We start from the raw sequence: 20,156 nt of genomic DNA, 5'->3' as shown, positions 1-20,156 counted from the left end.
TTAGTGGGGGAGGGAGCAATAATGCCATATTCCAGATGTTATACAGTACGTAGCATACTAAGGGCCATCACACATCATTAATGCACTGTACATTATATGCTGTGCTGCATCTGCATGTTATATCCTGTGAACAGCCACACTCGATGCAGTGTTGTGTATTTCATAGTCCGGACCAACATACTCTGCTGCATTGTACATTGCATACTCTAGAGCTAGACTAATCTACATTATACTCCATATGTTATGTAGCACCCTTGTCCTAAACAGGGCTGCTTGTAAATCTAGTGGTGCTAGGTGGTAACTAGCCTGGCTAATTTGTAGTCTTGATCAATAGGGGTTTCTCCTAAGCTTGAGTTTAACTGTGATTTCTCTCTTCTGTCAATAGGTGGCACTGTTGCCTTTGGCATTAGAATGATAGATTACAGTGAATTCAGGGTATAAGTGAATATGCTTTTCTCAGCTAATCAGCAAGAGTTTCTTTGGCTGCTGAGGCTGCTGGTATAGTTATTTATTTGAGGAGAGTCAGGTGATTGGGGTTCTTTCCACCCAGCTGTAGCCTGGGTGTGTGCGTGGAGCAGCAGCAGAGGTGTAGGCAGGAAGGCCGAGGCCTAGCAACGGGCAAAGAGGCTTGACCCGAGGGGAGACTGATCATTGCCGGAGGCAAAGGAGAAGCTGTTGCCAGAGGAACAACCACTCTTGTTGCTGGAGGCAAGTATAGAAGGGATGGAGTTTTGAAGGAGTACCAGAGCAGACGTTTCACTAGCTGGGGACGGTGAAGTAAGTGGGAAAGCTTCAGGAGGGAACTCATTCAAGACGTACAGCGGGTAGCTGTGAGTAAAACTTGAAGGAGTACAGCGGGTAGCTGTGAGTCCAGGAGCCCAGCGGGTAGCGTTGGTGAAGCTTGAAGAATACAGCGGGTAGCTGTGAGTGAAGCTTGAGAAGTCTAGCAGGTAGCTGGGAGCTAAGTTTGAGGCTCTATGGTGGGACACTATGAATGAAGTTTTGGCTACAGGAGACAGCAGTTGCTACAATGTACAGATCACTACATTCAGCTTAAAGGCCCCTATTCTGTATTGCTGTCTGCCTAGTTCTATTTTTGGTCTGCGGGGTCTGCCAAGTTGCTATTGCATTCGCCTAAGTGTGTCCTGCGCCCTACCCCTCTCTCCTCCTGTTCTTGTTAACAGAAATAAGACTCTTTGTTCATTTTAAAAGTGACTGGCGCCCATCTTTCCATCTTGCACTACATCCACCATGCCTAGTAACCTGCACCCTGAGGAGGAATGTCAGCTCTCCCTGACTCTGGGGGTCACCATCAGGCCTCTGAAGGTCGGGGAGCCACTACAGTTAATTGGACTGCCACACTCTATATTCTGTACTATACATAAAATGCTATGTACAACTGCACTCTATATGCTGCATTGTATGTTCATACACTAGACTGCAAGAAACCATATGTTGGGCTATGCATTCTATATTTCACACCATAACCATACTACTCCAGTGTATAAACTGTGCTGTATGTAATAAACTACATACAACTAATCTTAATGTGATTGCTGTATTAATATGAGTAGCATTTTTTTTTATACTTTGGAATATCAGCCTAAGGAATAGCCATGCTATTGCTCATATATATTTACAGTTAAAAAAAAAAAAAGCAGATATGAAGCCTCAGTTTAAAACTATTAAAAACTTAAAAATGTAGAAAAAGTAAAATCAACATCGTTATCTTTTCCCTTTAAAAAGGCTGGTGATTGAACACTTTAATAGTGTCTACCAAGATTGATGTAGTGATTTAGAGGAATATAAAACCCTATCAGAGGCAGCAGTATTAAAACACATTGTTGCTGTGAATGGGAGCAAAATTATACCCTAGAATTAGTAATCACTGGCTACTTACCTGATATTGTGCTCTTACACTGCTGTTCTGACTCTCTGGTTGGACAGCTGTTGACAGGAATCACCAGTGGCAGAATCACTAGTGTGACATGGCCCTAAGTCTAACACCATGATTGTTTTCTACCCCACAGATGTGCCCTCATTTCAGAAGCTCCATCCCCTTACTCGGTACAGTGACTATAAGGACTATATCCAGCGCACCAAAGAGGGGCAAGAGAACATACTACTACAGGGAAGACCTCATGCTCTGATAACCACCACAGCAGGAACTTTGACAAACCCCTCAATGATCCCAATAAGTACTAAGAGCACAAAAGAACTCTTCCTTCAGGTATCTGAACATAAAAATGTACACTGGAACCATAGTATGACGTCTATTCTAGCAGATAGGGTAGTTCTACTTTCAAAATGTCTATAACACATTCTGGGGATTTCCGTAAAGCATTAATATAAATTTTCCAGTGGTACAACCTGCACTTATTCAGGCAAGCATTTGTGCCATTTTCGGTAACTTTTCTGACACATGCCAAATTCAGGTAGTTCTGACTACCACCACTGTGGCAGCAACAGATTCTTAAAAGAAAAGTGTGAGCTTTGAGAAAAATAAACATACATACTTGCCTAGGTGGATGCAGCATCGGTCCCCCACCTCCTCCTAGAACTGAGCAATCAAAGAACGCTGGGCACTCAGTTCTCAGTCTTCAGTGAGCATGGAGAGCCAGTGACTGTCACTCTGCTTTGCCTCTCCAGTGCTTACTAGAGCGCCAGGCCGTGGAGGGGGCTGGAATGGCTGGCTCGGGCTCTCAGCGGTGCGCTAAGAGGCTGAGCTAACTGCCACTCAGGCACCTGGGTGGAACCCAACATTAAAGTTGGGACCCCTCCAGATTCTGGACCGGCTAAATACGGGTCACAGGGGTGCAAAACTAAGTTCACTCCTGTGACCTACAGAAGTAGGAAGGTAATTCACTGAGGAAGCAGTTTGTTCAGTATGTACTGTATCAGTCAGGTACATAAATTGGGTGCAAGCACAGATAATTTTGGTACGGCAGCCTGGCAGAATTCAAAAGGCTTTCTACGACACCTTTTACAAATTCCCCCCATTGTATTTCTAGATTTCTAAGATTTTTAGTTTTGTGACCATCTGCCTTTAGAATAACTAATTGCTATGAAATGTGTTCAGGTGCAGTCAATTTCTAACCAAAAATAAAATGGCTTTTTCCAAAACGTCTTTCAGGACAGCACCCGAGAGATCATGGCTTCTTCTCCCACAGGAAACACCTCATCAATTAAGTCTTTAATAGGAGGCCTCCACGTTGCTTCCATCATTTTTTTGTGTTTCCTCCAGCTGGAAGAACACCTGTGGTGGAAGCCATGATCTCTCAGGGCTTTCCTGGGAGACAAGAGGTTCTCACCTGTCAGTCTTTTTTCTGGGAGAGTGATCCTCCCACTTGTCTCCTGTTGGACGGTCCCGTGGGCTCCCTCTCTCTCTTCTGTGCTCGGGAAGAGCCTGTACGGACTGGCAGTGCTGTCCCCCTTTTTCCTTCAGATGGGCGGTTGCTGTTTTTTGTTTCCCGGTGACGCCTGCGCCGTGGGATGGGAACGTAGCAGCCGCCATTGTTCTGGTGGCCGAGGAGAGCCTCAGCCGTGTCCTGTATAGGAAGGGGCAGTACTTCCAGGTGGGCGCGCGGTGTCATTTCCGGCCACAAGCGCAGGGGAAGAGGGCAGGGTCACCTGGTGCCTTAAGTTCCGCTACCGGGTCGGCGTTTTTGAATCTGGAACCGGTGTTCTACACCACGCGTCCGCAGTGCAGCTATGGACAGCGATGCAACGGATAAGGGGGCAAGCCAAGGCACCAGCAAGGCCAAGGTAAGGGACTGTGTCCTCTGTTACTCTGAGCCGTTTTCTCCTGTGGGGGATTAACTCACGCTTCCCCCCACCCCCCATCTCACTGGGAATGTTTGTTGCAGTGGCTAGTGGTTAGCATATCTGCCTAGCAACAGGGGACCTTAGGTGATGGTGGCTTGCTGGGCACAGGGAAGTAAGATGTTGTCCTTCCTACTGCACCTGGGTGTCTTATCTGTGCTGTGTAGCAGCCTTTTCAGCGTGGTTCCTTGTCTTTTTTCTGTTTGTCCAGGCCATAGGTTCTGCCCAACCAGTCAAGAGAAGGTGCCCTGTCTGCAAAGAGAAATTAAGCGAAGTTTGGGCCAAAACGCTTTGTGCAGATTGCATTGCAAATCTAGTCAGGGAGGAGTCTCCATCCATTTGTGACGATTTGGTTACAACCATTAAGGATGAGCTCTGCAGCAATCTTCAGAACCCCAAGTGGCTCTCAAATACTAATAGGGGATTCGATATTGAAGACTTCCCAAGAATCCGCTTCCCTCGCTCCAGATGAAACAGATTCTGAGGAGGAGGAAAATGAAGCAGATGCCACTTTTAAGTACAAAATGCCGCTAGAAGAGGTTGGAGGACTCCTGAAATTAATCCATGCTACTTTGGGGATAGAAGAGGAAAAGAAGGAGCTCTTGCATGACCGCATGTATGCTGGTTTGGGGGATTCAAAAGGCCGTTCTTTTCCAGTCAATTCGGTAATCCCAGATAGAAAAAAGAGTGGCTGGAACCTGAGAAAAAAAAACATTCTTTTCCCGGGCTCACAAGAGAAGATTTCCATTTGAGGAAAATCCTGACTCTATCGGGAACAAGGTTTCAAAATTGGATTCTGCCTTTTCCCAGGTCTCAAAGTCTACGGACCTCACTTTTGAGGATATGGGCACTCTGAAGGAGTCCATGGATAAAAGGATGGTTCTGCTTCTTAAAAGAACCTGGCACTCAGTGATGAACAATCTAAAACCAGCAATGGCAACAACTTGTGTTGCAAGGAACTTAGAACGCTGGGTTAACCAGCGGAAGGCCCATGTTACGGCGTATTCCCCAAAACAGGAGATTCTAGACTCCTTTACAACTTTGTCTGCAGCAATATCATACATTGTGGATGCTTCAGCAGAATCGATTCGCATGTCAGCCAGGTGAGCAGCTTTAACGAACTCTGCTAGGAGGGCTTTGTGGCTGAAAACTTGGCCAGGGGATGCTGCATCTAAAAACAGATTGTGTAGCATTCCCTTTGCAGGAGATTTGCTGTTCGGTTCGGAGCTAGAGTCCATTCTTGACTGTACGGCTGATAAAAAGTCATTTCTGGTCAAGAAGAAACAGGTGCAGAACCGTAAGCGTTTTTTTCGGCCTCAAAAAGGGCAGCAGGAAGGAAAAACGCAGAGCAAGAGGAAGCCATGGTCTTCCCAGAAGCCCAAAGGTAGGAGTGGAGTGCTCTTCAATCCTCCTATGGCCTCCGGGAAACTGCAATGACTCCTCCCTCAAGGTCGGAGGAAGACTCCAGGAGTTTCTTCCTCAGTGGAGAGCCATTACTTCAAACCAGTTTATTGTGAATATGCTCTTCCGGGGATACGTGATAGAATTCACAGAAGAACCTCCAAAAAGATTATTGGTGACAAATGTCCCAAGGGATCCAGTCAAGGCTTTTGCCATGAAGTCCCTAATTCAGGAACTGAAATCCTAGAGAGTCATTGTTCCGGTCCCGACAGGGAAGTTCTTCCAGGGTTTCTACCCATATGTATTCCTTGTTCAGAAACCTTCAGGAAAGTTCCGCCTCATCCTAAATCTCAAAATGCTGAACAAATCAGTAGAGTACAGAAAATTTGAGATGGATTCCATTTTCTCAGTAAAAAACCTCCTGAATCAAGGGTGCTACATGGCATCAATAGATTTACAAGATGCCTACCTCCACATTCCTATTGCCGCCAGGTCCCAGAAATATCTGAGGTTAGCACTGAAAGAAGGGAAGTAGGTGGTACATCTGGAATTCAGAGCACTCCCATTGGGTCTGTCATCATCCCCAAGGGTGTTCACCAAAATAATGGCCAAAGCATTGGCGCCTCTGCGCCTAGAAGGAATCTCAGTGATTCCTTATCTGGATGACTTGCTGTTTTTTGCTCAAACCAGAGAAGGTCTTCAGGAAAACTTGGTCAGAGCCCATGTTCACCTAGAATCCATAGGGTGGATCTTAAACCTCCAAAAGTCAAATCTGATTCCCTGACAGGAAGTGTTATTCCTGGGTTTCCGTATCAACTCTTTGGAGCAAAAAATTTTTCTTCCAGAAGAAAAACAGAAAAAGTTGGTAGAAGTGGTGTCACTGTTACAGTCCAGTCAGCTTCTGTCCATCAGTAAGATCATGTCAGCGTTGGGAACCCTGACCTCTTCCATACCGGCAGTTCAGTGGGCAAAGCTCCATTTCAGACCTCTGCAAAGGGGTTGGGGGGCTCACATGAGCGGTCGGTGGGCTCAGGGCTCATGGTCCACAAGAGAAGCACTGAGGTCCTCAAACTGGAGGGAACTAAAGGCAATAGAAATGGCCTTACTGACCTTTGCAGAAGAAGTCCAGGGACAGCATTAGAGGTCGACCGATATATCGGCCGGCCGATATATCGGCCGATATTTGGCGTTTTTTACTTAATCGGCATCGGCCGATTGTGCTGATAAAAAAGGCCGATTATAACTTCAGCCGTGACTTGCAAATGACTTCTGTAATAGAAGTTAATGCAAGTTTCCCTAAGTTATCTGTGGAGAGGATTCTCCCCTCCTCTGGGCAGCCTGCCAAGTACGATAAGAAGATACATTGTATCTTTTAGGTTCTTTTTATCAATAGACTGAACTCCGTGTGTAGAAGTTTTCAGTTTAACCATTTAAAGACTAAATCTTTTCTGACACTTGTTGCTTACAAGTAAAAATAATGTATTTTCTGCTAGAAAATCACTTAGAATCCCCAAACATTATATATATTTTTTTAGCAGAGACCCTAGGGAATAAAATGGTGATTGTTGCAATATTTTATGTCACACGGTATTTGCGCAGCGGTCTTTCAAACGCAATTTAAAAAAAAAAAATACAGTAATGAATTAAAAAAAAAAAATAAGCAGTAAAGTTAGCCCATTTTTTTTCGTCCAAAAGTTTTGATTACCTGTTTTTGTGTATTTATTATTTTAAGATAGTTTTTTTTTTTTTTTTTTTTTTTTTTAGGTTTTTTTTTCTAAATTATACATACAAGTGAACTGATTGAAGGTTTGTTTTGTTTAATGTTTAAATGAAAAAAAATTTCTGTATTACTTAAGACTGCTTTCACACTGGAGCGGGCAGGCGTTGATGGTAAAACGCTGCTAGTTTTAGCGGCGCTTTACCGTCATTTTAGAGGCGCTATTCGGCTGCTAGCGGGGCGCTTATAACCCAGCTAGCGGCCGAGGAAGGTGTTAAATGCGCCCCTGAAGCGCCGCTGCCAAAACGCTTTGCAGGCGCTTCGGCAGCGGTGCGCATTCATTTCAATGGGCAGGAGTGGTGGAGGAGGGGTATGCACCGCTCCAAAGATGCCGTTTGCAGGACTTTTTTTTACATCCTGCCAGCGCATCGCCTCATTGTGACAGCACTCGGGATATCACACTGAGACTGCAGGGGAGCCGTTTTACAGGCACTTTACAGGCGCTATTTTTAGCCCAAAAGCGCCTGAAAAACGCCCCAGTGTGAAAGGGGTCTAACTGTTAGATTTTATGAGATGAAGGGAAAAAAGAAAGGAAAAAAAAAATCGGCCAAATATATCGGCCCAAAAAAATCGGCATCACATATCGGCCATCGGCCACCGCGATTTCTAAATATCGGCATCGGCATCGGCCAGAGAAAAACCCATATCGGTCGACCTCTAGACAGCATACTCAGGTCCTGTCAGACAACGCCACGGCGGTGGCATACATAAACAGACAGGGGGGAACCAGAAGCAGATTTCTTGCAGGACCTAGCAAGAGGCATTCTAAGTTGGGCAGAGCTCCATACTCTATCCTTGTCTGCAGTCCATTTAAAGGGGACTCTAAACAGGGTATCGGACTTCCTCAACAGGAATGAGGTATTCGAAGCGGAGTGGCAATTGAATCCAGATGTCTTCCGTTTGATTGTGAAGAAATGGGGGCAGCCAAGAGTGGATCTCTTTGCGACTCAGGAAAATTCACAAGTGTCTCGTTTCTTCTCCCTGAACAGGAATGATCATCACTGGGAGTAGATGCTCTGGCGCACAGTTGGAAATTTCACCTCTGCTACGCCTTCCCCCCCCGTTTCAGCTTATCCCTCAGGTCATAAAAAAAATCTGGAAAGAGGATACGACAGTAATCCTCATCACTCCCTTCTGGCCCAAAAGGTCTTGGTTTTCATCCCTTCTACATGCAGCTAAAACTGTATTGGCACCTTCCGTTGAGACAAGACCTGCTGTTTAAGGTCCCCTGCTTCACCAGGAAGTAGCAAAGCTAAAACTCACAGCTTGGCTTCTGAGGAGAAGCTCTTGAGGAGAAAAGGTTTCTCGGATGATTGGTTGCTACCCTCCTATCTTGCAGAAAGAAGGTTACCAGAGCAATATATTATTTCAAAGTCTGCAAAGTCTTCAACTCCTGGTGCACAGCATCCGGCAAATCATTAAAACAGATTTCCTCTATTCTGGAATTTCTGCAAGATGGAGCGGACAAGGGCCTAGCGGTCAGCACCCTCAAGGTTCAAGTTGCCGCACTCGGGGTATTTTTGGAAAAATCTATTTCATCAGAACCCTTAGTGATCAGATTCTTTAAAGCTCTCACCCAGTCTAGACCAGTGGTGATCAGAAGTGGTCCAGTATGGGACTTGTCAGTTGTTCTACAGGCCCTGACCAGGGAACCTTTCCAACCCATTCATTTAGCCTGCCTGAAATTAGTTACTTTGAAAACAGTTTTTTTAGTAGCTATTACAATAGCTCGAAGAGTCAGTGAGCTGCAAGCCTTATCAATCAGGGAGCCATTTTTTTCCATTTTTTCAGACCGAATTGTTCTGAAGATGGATCCTAATTTTTTTTACCGAAGGTCGCTTCAGTCCAGAATCGAACCCAGTAGATAATACTTCCTATGTTTTGTTCTAATTCATCGGGTAAGAAGGAAGAAGAATTACATACCCTGGATGTTAAAAGAGTGGTTTTGAGTTACTTTGAAGCCACTAAAGACTTTAGACGTTCAGACGCATTATTTATTTTATTTGCTGGTAATAAAAAAGGAAGACAAGCTTCCAGAGGAACCATTGCCAGATGGTTGAGAATGACTATCTCAGAAGCCTATTCCCTTACAGGCCAAGAGAGTCCAATGAGTATCCGGGCACATTCTACAAGAGCTTCAGCGGTGAGTTGGGCAGAAAAAGCTGGTGCCAACCCCGAACAAATCTGTAAGGCAGCTACTTGGACAAGCCTGACGACCTTTGCCCGTCATTATAGGTTAGACCTCATGACGACTGGGGACCAGGCTTTCGGAAGGAAAGTCTTACAGGCTGTCGTCCCGCTCTAAATGGAGTAAGTCTCGATAATCCTCTCTGGTGCTGTCCTGAAAGACGTTTTTGAAAATTTCAAGTTAGACTTACCGGTAACTTGTTTATAGGGAAAGTAACCATTTAGAATTGTGGCCACAATTGGGAACTTTGCACATATAGCTCCTCGCAATGACTATAGGAAAAAACGCCTTGCAATCTTAACTTTTGGGAATCATTTATTTTCTAGATAGGCTAAAGTTGGCCTAGACTAGCGTTTGTATTAACACTCATACAAAAATTTGTAGGAAAACTCACATTTAATGGCTTGACACATGTCGTTTGAAAGTACTTCATAATTGTTTAAAATGAAAGTGAAAATGCTGCGCTAAAACAAAAATTATATATAAAAACTGAAAGCAGCTGACACACAAACAAACCCAAGTCCGCTGAGAAATAAATAAAAACAAGTGCAGGGCTAGAAATTTCAAATTTGCAATGGTAAACATATAAATATGAAGCAAACACACATTCAAGTGCAAAAAGTGTAAAAATAAAAAAAATGATCAAATGTCCATATGTGAAATATGAAACCGCAAAATGTAAAAGTCCACATGTGAGGTATCAAATAGTGAAGGGATATCTCCTCAATTTCCAATCAAAGGTGAACACCAAAAGATGTGTGTATATCCAATAGGAAAAGATAGGTACCCTTACTGGATCAGTAGGACGCACATACCATATAGCAGTGCGTCAGACAGGCATAGGGAGGATCTCCCGTGATGTCAAGCTGGACAGTATCCTGTGAGTCGCGGGCACCAATGGACACGAGGGAAGGTGTTCAAAGACGGAAATTCAACTCACAATACCTGTTTCCAGGAGGGGATGGTCCAGGGATGGTCATCAGCATTCAAACATGGGAAAAAGAAAGAGGGGAACTCCACATGGTGCAGGTCAACCAAATTGGGATTTATTGGAATAAAACACCATACAAGGATAAAAAGTGATCACTGTGAGAATAAAAATGGCAATGTGGGAAGCTAAAAATGCTAGCCCATAATTTGCTTTTAACCTTTAGATTTTGGAACAGCTGGACCTTACTGAGCAAAAACCACATACCCTTTTAGAAATTTGTTTGAGAAAAAATTTCCATCCTGCTCCTTCTAATTTTCTCATCTCTGTGGTTAAAAAATGAATGTTGTTTTGACCCCACTGATGATTAGAAAATCAAATGAACATTCCTAAAACAAAAAATTATGAACAAAATTCCACTATTGTATAGTCAGCTTTAGAGATGAAGGTCTTATAGTTGATAGGCATTTAGCCTTAAAGTGGAAGTCGATGCTAAAACTAAAATCCCTCTATCTATAGCCACCAACATTCTAACACTAATCTCTCTAGCCCTGTAAAGAAAAATCAGTGTTCATACCTTTTTTTTGCAGGCGATCCAACCCGATCTCCAGTGGCGGAAGCTCTGATCCCACACTGAGCCGTCAGCCACGGCTTCGCTGTGGAGGCGGGTGCAGATGACACGTCCGACCATGGAAGCCCCAGAGTAAGTCTATGGGTGACCTCGCTCCCCATTCATTTCGCAGCCATCGTCGGACTTGTCCTCTGCAGAACTTCCGCCGCTGGAGATTGGGTCGGATCGCCTGCAGAAAAGGTATGTATACTCATTTTTTTAGGTTTAGAATGGGCTTCAACTTTAAAGTGATTGTAAAGTCTTGTTGATTTTTTTCTATAAATATAACAAACATGTCATACTTACCTGCCCTGTGCATGGTTTTGTACAGAGCAGCCTGGATCCTCCTCTTTTCGGGTCCCTCTTCAGCGCTACTGGCCCCTCCCTCCTGTTGGGTGCCCCCACAGCAAGCAACTTGCTATGGGGGCACCTAAGCCGAGCCGCAGCTACGTGTGTCCATTCAGAAACGTACCCGCAGTTTGGCCCTGCCCACTCTCTCTCATGATTGGCTAACTGACTTTGACAGCAGCGGGAGCCAATGGCACCGCTGCTGTATTTCAGCCAATGATGAGGGAGAGTCCCGGACGGCCGAAGCACTCGTGCATATCACTGGAGAAAGATCGGGCTCAGGTAAGTATTAAGGGGCCTGAGGGGGGCTGCTACACACAGAAGGTTTTTTATCTTAATGCATAGAATGCATTAAGGTAAAAAACCTTCTGACTATACAATCACTTTAACCACTTCCGGACCGCCCACCGCCATTATATGTCGGTACTTTGAAGAGGAATATTGTTGTTATGGCAGCAGCTAGCTGGCTGGCCAGCTAGGTCCTGTCATGCTTTTTTTATATTATAAGTTACAAAGGTAAGTCGGTTATAATTGGGCATATGGTTGTGCCACATCCAGGGTTTACAAAAAATGAAACAAAATCCCCTGGTGGCGGACTTTTAAGGCACAAAGGTAATAAAGAATATTCTAAAATGAAAAAATATTTATTAAAGTATGAAAAATACAAAACACTTAATAAAAAGCACATTTTAAAGTGAACATTCCAGTGTTGTAATTCTAAACAGAATACAAATAATGGGAATAATGGGCTAATATTTCTTGGCTCCAACGCGTTTTGGAGTGAGAATGTAGTTCTCCTTCTTCAGGGGTATAGTTTAAACAAGAAAATCAGTATTCTACATTAGAATAGAAAAAATGATAACATAAATATGCAAATATATAACACTGTACATCCAAATATAAGATAACCGGCAGAGATGGTAGGAAAATGATAAAGGGTAAAGCACTAGCATAAACTGGAATGACAATTGTTGCAGATTAAAAACATGAAGGTGCCCAGAAAGGTTGTTTCCAAATTGCTTGAGCCAGAGAGTTCAACATAAAGGCATACCTCAGGAGCAAGGAAGTGCCTAGCCCATAAGTGCTGGTCCAGCTCCCCCACACCCACACAGCACCAACCCAAAAGGGAGAAGCCAGAGGACCCACTGGGGCCGAAAAGCAGGAAAAGACCCTGAAAGCATTAAATAAATAAATAAATACACGGTATTGATTAATATTTGAATTTTTAAAGGATTTTGTAAAAAATCTTATTAATTATATTTGACTCTCCTAGAAAGTAAAAAACCTTTGTTAAACAATTAAACAATATGAAGAATGCAAGATACAAATTTTTTATATATAGAAAAAAGAGGCGCACAAAGAAAAATAAAAGGGATAGTATAAGTACATTATGGAAAAGGTATGCATTGCAGTACAGCATAAACAAATGTGTGTGTGTGTGAATGGTGGGGCAAAAAAAAAAGGGGGGCTATGATATGTCATGCTTTTCCATAATGTACCTATACTATCCCTTTTTATTTCTTTGTGCGCCTCTTTTTTCTATATATAAAAAATTTGTATCTTGCGTTCCTCATATTGTTTAATTATGAAAATTTTCCTTTTTGTGTATTTTGTTTTATGTTGTATCATTATGTATTTTTTTGTTACATATTTTTGTCCTCTTGCTTGATGCTTACTTGCAGTTCTACATCTCTACCACCGCCCTCTGTTGCTTTGTCCTTCTCCTTTACCCCCTTTCTCCCCCTATCGATGGGTGGGTTTGCCGGGGGGGGCGCCCGGCACGCAAAGCCACCCAGGTATCTTTTACCTGTGGCAGCTATTTGTGAGGCTAGCTGCCACAAAAATAGGAGGATCAATTACAGTCTTTTTGCAAATTAATATAAGACTTTATTGATGAAACATATTTCACAGGCGTTGAGTTCACCAGAGGCAGTATAGGGGAAAAAAAAACCTCTAGTGGACCACGCTCTCACAATATACCAGTTTATTGATTAAAAATACTACTGTGACACATTTGACATTAATGTAATTAAAAACACTGAGCTCAAGTAACCCCCCATGCACTCCATATCCAATTCCTGCCCCCAGGTAAGGAATAAACAATGGGCGTTTGGCTGTTGAAGATCACACAATAAACCCCGTTCTCATCCAGTAGAATTGTATAGCAATTTATTGTTGCCAACCGTCTCCACAAGGGCCATCAACCAATTACCATTAACAATAGCAGCCATCCAATGGAGAGAACGTGGGTAGTGAATCACCGTGTTTGACTCCTACCACTTGATCCTATGATAGGATAGTCCTGCAATTGGACCTATATATTGTAGATCATCCTGTAACTCAAGTTAAGCATTGCAAATGATATCACCCTACTATGCTAAATACTGTGCAGAGTCTCATAGACAGCGGGCCATGTAGGGGTTAATGGTTCCAATTCCTTCATTCCACTGAAACAAAAACAGGTTTAAAGTTCAAAACACGACAGACTGAAAAACAGCAGGCAAAATTAGCATATATAAGAGAATGATTTCAGAGTCTCTCAGTTAACTAGCAATATTCCTCCGCATGATTACACTCTTAGGTATAACAAGCAGGATGTAGCTCCTGAGAGTTTTTTTGAGACAATCAATACAGTGTTCAAAGCAGTCCTGGTAATATCGCTAGTAATGTATACAGAGTTTACCCTGAATGGGTGCTTACCCCTCCTTTTGCCATTTCATGTATGGCGACGATGCAGGTATCTTGCTTTAGTTTGACAGTTTACTGGGAACTTTCTGTATTGCCTTGCTTGTCTTTGCTTATGACAAGCTGTTTGTCTGCTGGTGGCTGGAACACTTGCCTACAGTGGCCAAGTTGGTTCAAACAGGATGTAACAATAAAGCACCATTGTGTCCCTAGATGTTTCAAACGCAAGGAGTCACCTCACATTTCTGGGAGAGGGACTAGAAAGGAGGACGGAGGTGAGCGGGCGTCAGCTACGGTGACGCTTGCATTTCATGCACCTCCATGCACTTCATCTGAACGTTGAACATATGTCGCTGTAAACTATTTGTAGGGAACCATGTCCAATCAAAGCTCACCTATGTAATTACCATTTTATACTGCCATCTTGTGGTAACTTAAAAATGCTACAGTTCAAAAATTTTTGAACAAAGACAGAGAAAATACCCAACAGAGGAACATAGCATAAGTTCCTATATTTTAGAAATAGCCTTGAATTAAAGCCAATCATCACAGCTTCGCATATAGTCCTAAACTAGAAATTATAGATTAGATCACTGCAGGGGTCATGGAGAGGACCAGGTGATTTTGGGGAGGTTTAATAATTCAGATAGTTTTGCTAATAATCCCATTAGTGTTGTAATCGATCGAAGAAGTGAAGGCCATCATCCAAAATGTCATAGCCCCAGGGGGCATTTAGACTAGCATGAAACAACTGGCTTGAAACAATAGTAAAGATGTTGTAACAGAGTAAAAAGTAGGTTTATTTTACATAATATATAAAAAGGAAACCGTAGGACCTAAATAGAGAGGCAAAGTGACAATGATGACTATAATTCATATTGGGGTTCGAGGAATATCTTCAGGCTCAGTTCATTGTTCAAGCCGGCCGGCTGAAGCGTATTGAGCCTGAAGAGCCAGGATTTTTCCTTACAGAGGAGCACCGTATCAAAGTCTCCTCTCCGATCACTAAGTTTGAGGGAGTAAAGCCTTTTACTTTCAGTCCTTGTGTTTTTCCCTGGTGATATTGTGCAAAGTGAGCTGCTACCGGAAACATGTCCTTTAGTCTTGGCATATCTGTGAGCCAGTTTCTGTTCTGTGGTTTTTGGTATTCTGATTGAACAAGTGTGTCACTCAGATTTTTTACGCGTTTTGCTACCGTTGAGGGTCTATCACCAACAATTTCCCTTATATGTTTAGAGCGGGTCAGTATGTGCCAATGGTTAAGAAATATAGAGTTGACCTGATGCCAGTGGGTACAATAGGGGGTAATTAATCTCACTGGTGTATCTTTTATGAGGTTGATATTTTATTTGGGGTTGTAATAAGCCAGTTCTTGATCGCTGTCCTGCAATTTTTTTTTTTTTTTTTTAGCCCGTCTAAGTATACGGTGAGCGTACCCCCTTTCCCTAAATCTTTGATATAGTTGTTTAGACTCACATCTGTAATCTTCTTCAGTGGAGCAGTTCCTCCGGATGAGGAACTGTCCCACTGGAATCCCCTTTAAAAGGGAATTAGGGTGATGGCTGTCAGCCCGTAACAAGGTGTTAGCTTAATGACAACCTCTTGGGCCTTTTGTAATGAATTTTTCCAGATCTTCCTGGACTAAGTGAAGAAAGATACGCAATCTTTTTGTTTTTTCTAAATTGGGGCATATTTATTGAATGGATTTCAAGGCCAGCGTTCCTTTTCCAACTAAAAACTTCCCCTTCTTCCTCATCATCTGTCAAGACTCCTCCCTCTTCCAGCAGTGATACCAGTTGATCGATGGCTTCCATATCATTAGGGTCCACTCCACTGGCCTCAATATTGGTTCCAGAGGGTCTCTCTAAGTATAGTAGTTTGAAGTAGACCCTCCTCAAAAAGAGGTTCAGGTCCTTGAATACTTCAAAGTGATCCATACCAGTAGAAGGGGAAAAGGAAAGCCCTCTACCTCATAGGTCAGTGTGTCTTTTCTCAAGTTTAAAGTTGGACAAGTTTATAATTTTTAAATCCTCAGTCTCTAGGTATTATGCTGTGGGGCAGTCAAGGTTGTTTTTGACTCCTGGTAGTTGTGCGTTCTGTTCTCAATGATTTCCCTGATGTTGGCTGCTTTCCTTTTCCTTGATTCTTTCCCCCTCCTGTTGTTCCTTGTTTGCCTCCCTTTAGAATACTCCTGGGTGGAGGGCCGTCCTCCAGCTCCAGGAGTTCCTGTTCTAAAAAAGTGACTGTGTGTGGTGTGTCGTCTTTACTCCCCGATGTTTGGTCTCCTGATTCACTGCCTGATAGTGGGCGGCTTCTGCCCCTTTTTATAGTGAGATTAAAAATCTCACCTCTGGCCCAATCATCTAGATCCCTCTTGAATTTATTTTGTTTAGTTATTCTCGAGTTTTTTTGTGTTTTTGTCTGTTTCTGTTTTTAATATCTCATCAAATTTACTAAAGTCAGTACTCTCTGTCTAAAAATAATAAGCTCAGTACAGTCAGAATTGTTTAATCAAGTAAAGAGTACCAACAATAAGCTGCAAAACTAAGATATTGGGACAAAGGGATGTCACCGGAAAGGCAAAAATAGAAGGATCGACTACAGTCTATTTGCAAATTATTATAAGACTTTATTAATGAAATATATTTAACAGGTGTTGAGTTCACCAGAGGCGGTATAGGAACCCCCCCCCCTCTAGTGGACCATGCTCTCACAATATACCAGTTTATTGATTAAAAATACAACTGTGACACATTTGACACAAATGTCATTAAAAACACTGAGCTCAAGTAACCCCCCATGCACTCCATATCCATTTGGAAAAGGAACGCTGGCCTTAAAATCCATTCAATAAACATGCCCCAATTTAGAAAAAACAAAAGATTGGGTATCTTTCTTGACTTAGTCCAGGTAGATCTGGAAAAACTGGATTGGAGAAATTCCACAGGGAATAATTTGTCGATGGATAAGGGCCTTAAAGAATTACAAAAGGCCCAAGAGGTTGTCATTAAGCAGAGTGACAAGGGGAGAAATGTGGTTCTTCTGTCAACAGACATGTATGAGAGGGAGGTACGACACCTTCTCTCTGATGAACAGACATATAAGAAACTTGACCACAACCCCTTTGTCGCTCTGAGGCTCATTAAAGTGGATGTAAACCCAATGTCATCTTTTCTAAACTACTGCCATAGGGGTTATCTATAAGGATATACATGCCTCCTGCATGTATCTTTACCTGTCAAATGTCTCCCTTCTGTCTGTTATGAGATCCGAAAAACTGCAGATTCTGTGGGTGGGTCTGTTGTCTGGAACTCGGTGGGTGGAGTCGTGATGTCAGTAGACTCCCCGCCCACCTCTACACTCCCCTTGTCAATATGCATTTTCTCCTGTGTTTCTTACACTGAACTTCTGCTATGATCTCTAACATCCAGTGAAAAGACAGGAAAGTAACCACATGAATTCAGCATGCCAAATCATGCTGAGGTGTGGAACAGCCAATCCTTGCAGAGCTGCTGAAGAAAGGAGTGGGGTCAGGAATTCAAAAATAATGCATGTCTTAGGCTAGTGCACGAGATATGTAAATCACCTGTCACTCACAGCAAGGAGGAGGATTTGACAAGTTTTTCTCTGTTTGTCAAGTTTTATCTCACTGAACAATAAAAGAGGATTGCTCAGAGCTGGATTAACTGTTTGTGGCAAGACTGGGCTCAAATAATAGGAAATCTTATACTCTTCATTATGACATAAAAAAAAAAATTGGGGTTTACATCCACTTTAATGACAAACTTCGCTGGGCCTTTGAAGCTGACCTTTTGACTAAAAAAAGAGTTGGACTATCTTAATGTCACTGATTACAATCTTCCAACATTTTACATAATCCCTAAAATCCCCCAAAACAGGGATAATCCTGCAGGAAGGCCAATCGTATCGGCAATAAGGGCCCACTTGAGAGGGTTGGAAAGTATATTGACTCCCTGATCAAGGATTTGGTTAGATCTTTGCCCTCATATGTACGCGATACAGGTGATGTATTAAACAAAATTGCAGATCTGACCTTCCCGGAGGATATGCTCTTGGTGGGTATAGACGTGGAAACACTTTATACGTCTATCCCCATGAATGGGGAATATCCGCTGTTTACCATTTTCTCGAACAGCAATTTCCAAGAATTGAAGCACAAAACTAATTCATCATGGAGCTCTTGGAAATTGCGTTAAAGAACAACTTTTTCCAATTTTCAGGTTCCAACTTTCAACAACTCCAAGGTACCTCTATGGGAGCACCATGGGCACCCGCCTATGCCTGCCTCCACTTGGGATGGTGGGAGGAAGAGGTTGTCTACACCTCGTCAATGTACCTTGACCATGCGAGGTTCTGGCTAAGGTACATTGATGATGTACTGATGGTCTGGGTGGGTTCAAGATTGGAACTGTCAAATTTCATGGAGGAGTTAGCTAATAATACACGTAATATACGTTTAACATTTGTGGCTGACCCACATGAGATATCATTCCTCGATCTTTCTATTAAACTCTCAGATGGACGCCTGACCACTGAAACATTTAGGAAAGACACAGCAGCTAACACCTTGTTACAGGCTGACAGCCATCACCCTAATTCCCTTATAATGGGGATTCCAGCGGGACAGTTCCTCAGAATCCGGAGGAACTGCTCCACTGAAGAAAATTACAGATGCGAGTCTAAACAACTATATCAAAGATTTAGGGAAAGGGGGTACTCTCACCGTATACTTAGACGGGCTAAAAAAATTGCAGGACAGCGATCAAGAACTGACTTATTACAACCCCCAAAAAAAAATCAACCTCATAAAGGTACACCAGTGAGATTAATTACCCCCTACGGTACCCAATGGCATCAGGTCAACTCTATACTTTTTAACCATTGGCACATACTGACCCGCTCTGAACATATAAGGGAAATTGTTAGTGATAGACCCTTAGTGGTAGCAAAACGCGCAAGAAATCTGAGTGACACACTTGTTCAATCAGAATACCAAAAACCACAAAACAGAAACTGGCTCACAGATATGCCAAGACTAAAGGGCATGTTTACGTGTGGCCACTGTGCCACTTGTAAATATTCCGGTACCTTTAGGGACTCAGTTGGTGAACATGAATATCAAATCAATTCTTTCATTAATTGTGCCACCACCAGAGTTCTTTACGTCCTGGAATGTCCCTGCAGGAAATTATATATTGGAAAGACCAAACGACAGCTCCGAGTAAGATTCAATGAGCACTCAAAGTATAAGACTCAATGAAGACACTCCGGTAGCAGCTCACTTTGCACAATATTACCAGGGAAAAACACGGGCTGAAAGTAAAAGGTTTCTACTCCCTCAAACTTAGTGATCGGAGAGGAGACTTTGATACAGTGCTCCTCCGTAAGGAAAAATCCTGGATCTTCAGGCTCAATACGCTTCAGCCGGCCGGCTTGAACAATGAACTGAGCCTGAAGATATTCCTCAAACCCTAATATGAATTATAGTCATCATGGTCACTTTGCCTCTCTATTTAGATCCTACGGCTTCCTTTTTATATATTGTGTAAAATAAACCTACTTTTTACTCTGTTACAACATCTTTACTATTGTTTCAAGCCAGTTGTTTCATGCTAGTCTAAATGCCCCCCGGGGCTATGACATTTTGGATGATGGCCTTCACTCCTTCAATCGATTACAACACTAATGGGAATATTAGCAAAACTATCTGAATTATTAAACCTCCCCAAAATCACCTGGTCCTCTCCATGACCCCTGCTGTGATCTAATCTATAATTTCTAGTTTAGGACTAAATGCAAAGCTGTGATGATTGGCTTTAATTCAAGGCTATTCCTAAAACATAGGAACTTATGCTATGTTCCTCTGTTGTGTATTTTCTCTGTCTTTGTTCACTAACTTTTGAACTGTAGCATTTTTAAGTTCCCACAAGATGGCAGTATAAAATGGTAATTACATAGGTGAGCTTTGGTTGGACATGGTTCCCTACAAATAGTTTACAACGACCTATGTTCAACGTCCAGATGAAATGCATGGTGAGGTGCACAAAACGCAAGCGTCGACGTAGCTGACGCCCGCTCACCTCCATCCTCCTTTCCAGTCCCTCTCCCAGAAATGTGAGGTGACTCCTTGCATTTGAAACATCCAGGGACACAGTGGTGCTTTACATTGATTGGCGGCACAGTGGTGTAGTGGATAGCACTTTCGCCTAGTAGTAAGAAGGGACGCTGGTTCGAATCCCAACCAAAACAATACCTGCCTGGAGTTAGCATGTTCTCCCTGTGCCTGCGTGGACTTCCTCCGGCTACTCCGGTTTCCTCCCACACTCCAAAGACATGCTGGTAGGTTAATTGGATCCTGTCTAAATTGTCCCTACTA

At 42.9% G+C, this 20,156-nt stretch overlaps 1 protein-coding gene across 3 annotated transcripts in view; it reads left to right on the top strand.

Annotated features, from left to right (window-relative positions):
• The window catches only part of GHDC (GH3 domain containing), a 233,421-nt gene that overhangs the window by 8,525 nt on the left and 204,740 nt on the right, over positions 1–20,156 (top strand). For all 3 annotated transcript variants that reach the window (XM_073606114.1, XM_073606116.1, XM_073606115.1), the window contains exon 3: positions 2,031–2,230. In XM_073606114.1, coding sequence (XP_073462215.1) covers positions 2,031–2,230 — 200 coding nt within the window. The remainder of the gene's footprint in view (positions 1–2,030; positions 2,231–20,156) is intronic.

The sequence above is a fragment of the Aquarana catesbeiana genome, linkage group LG12 (genome assembly GCF_042186555.1).
Source record: "Aquarana catesbeiana isolate 2022-GZ linkage group LG12, ASM4218655v1, whole genome shotgun sequence".
Classification (NCBI taxonomy): Eukaryota; Metazoa; Chordata; class Amphibia; order Anura; family Ranidae; genus Aquarana; species Aquarana catesbeiana.
Note: the sequence above shows the minus strand (reverse complement) of the source record. Positions and strands in the feature narration are given on the sequence as shown.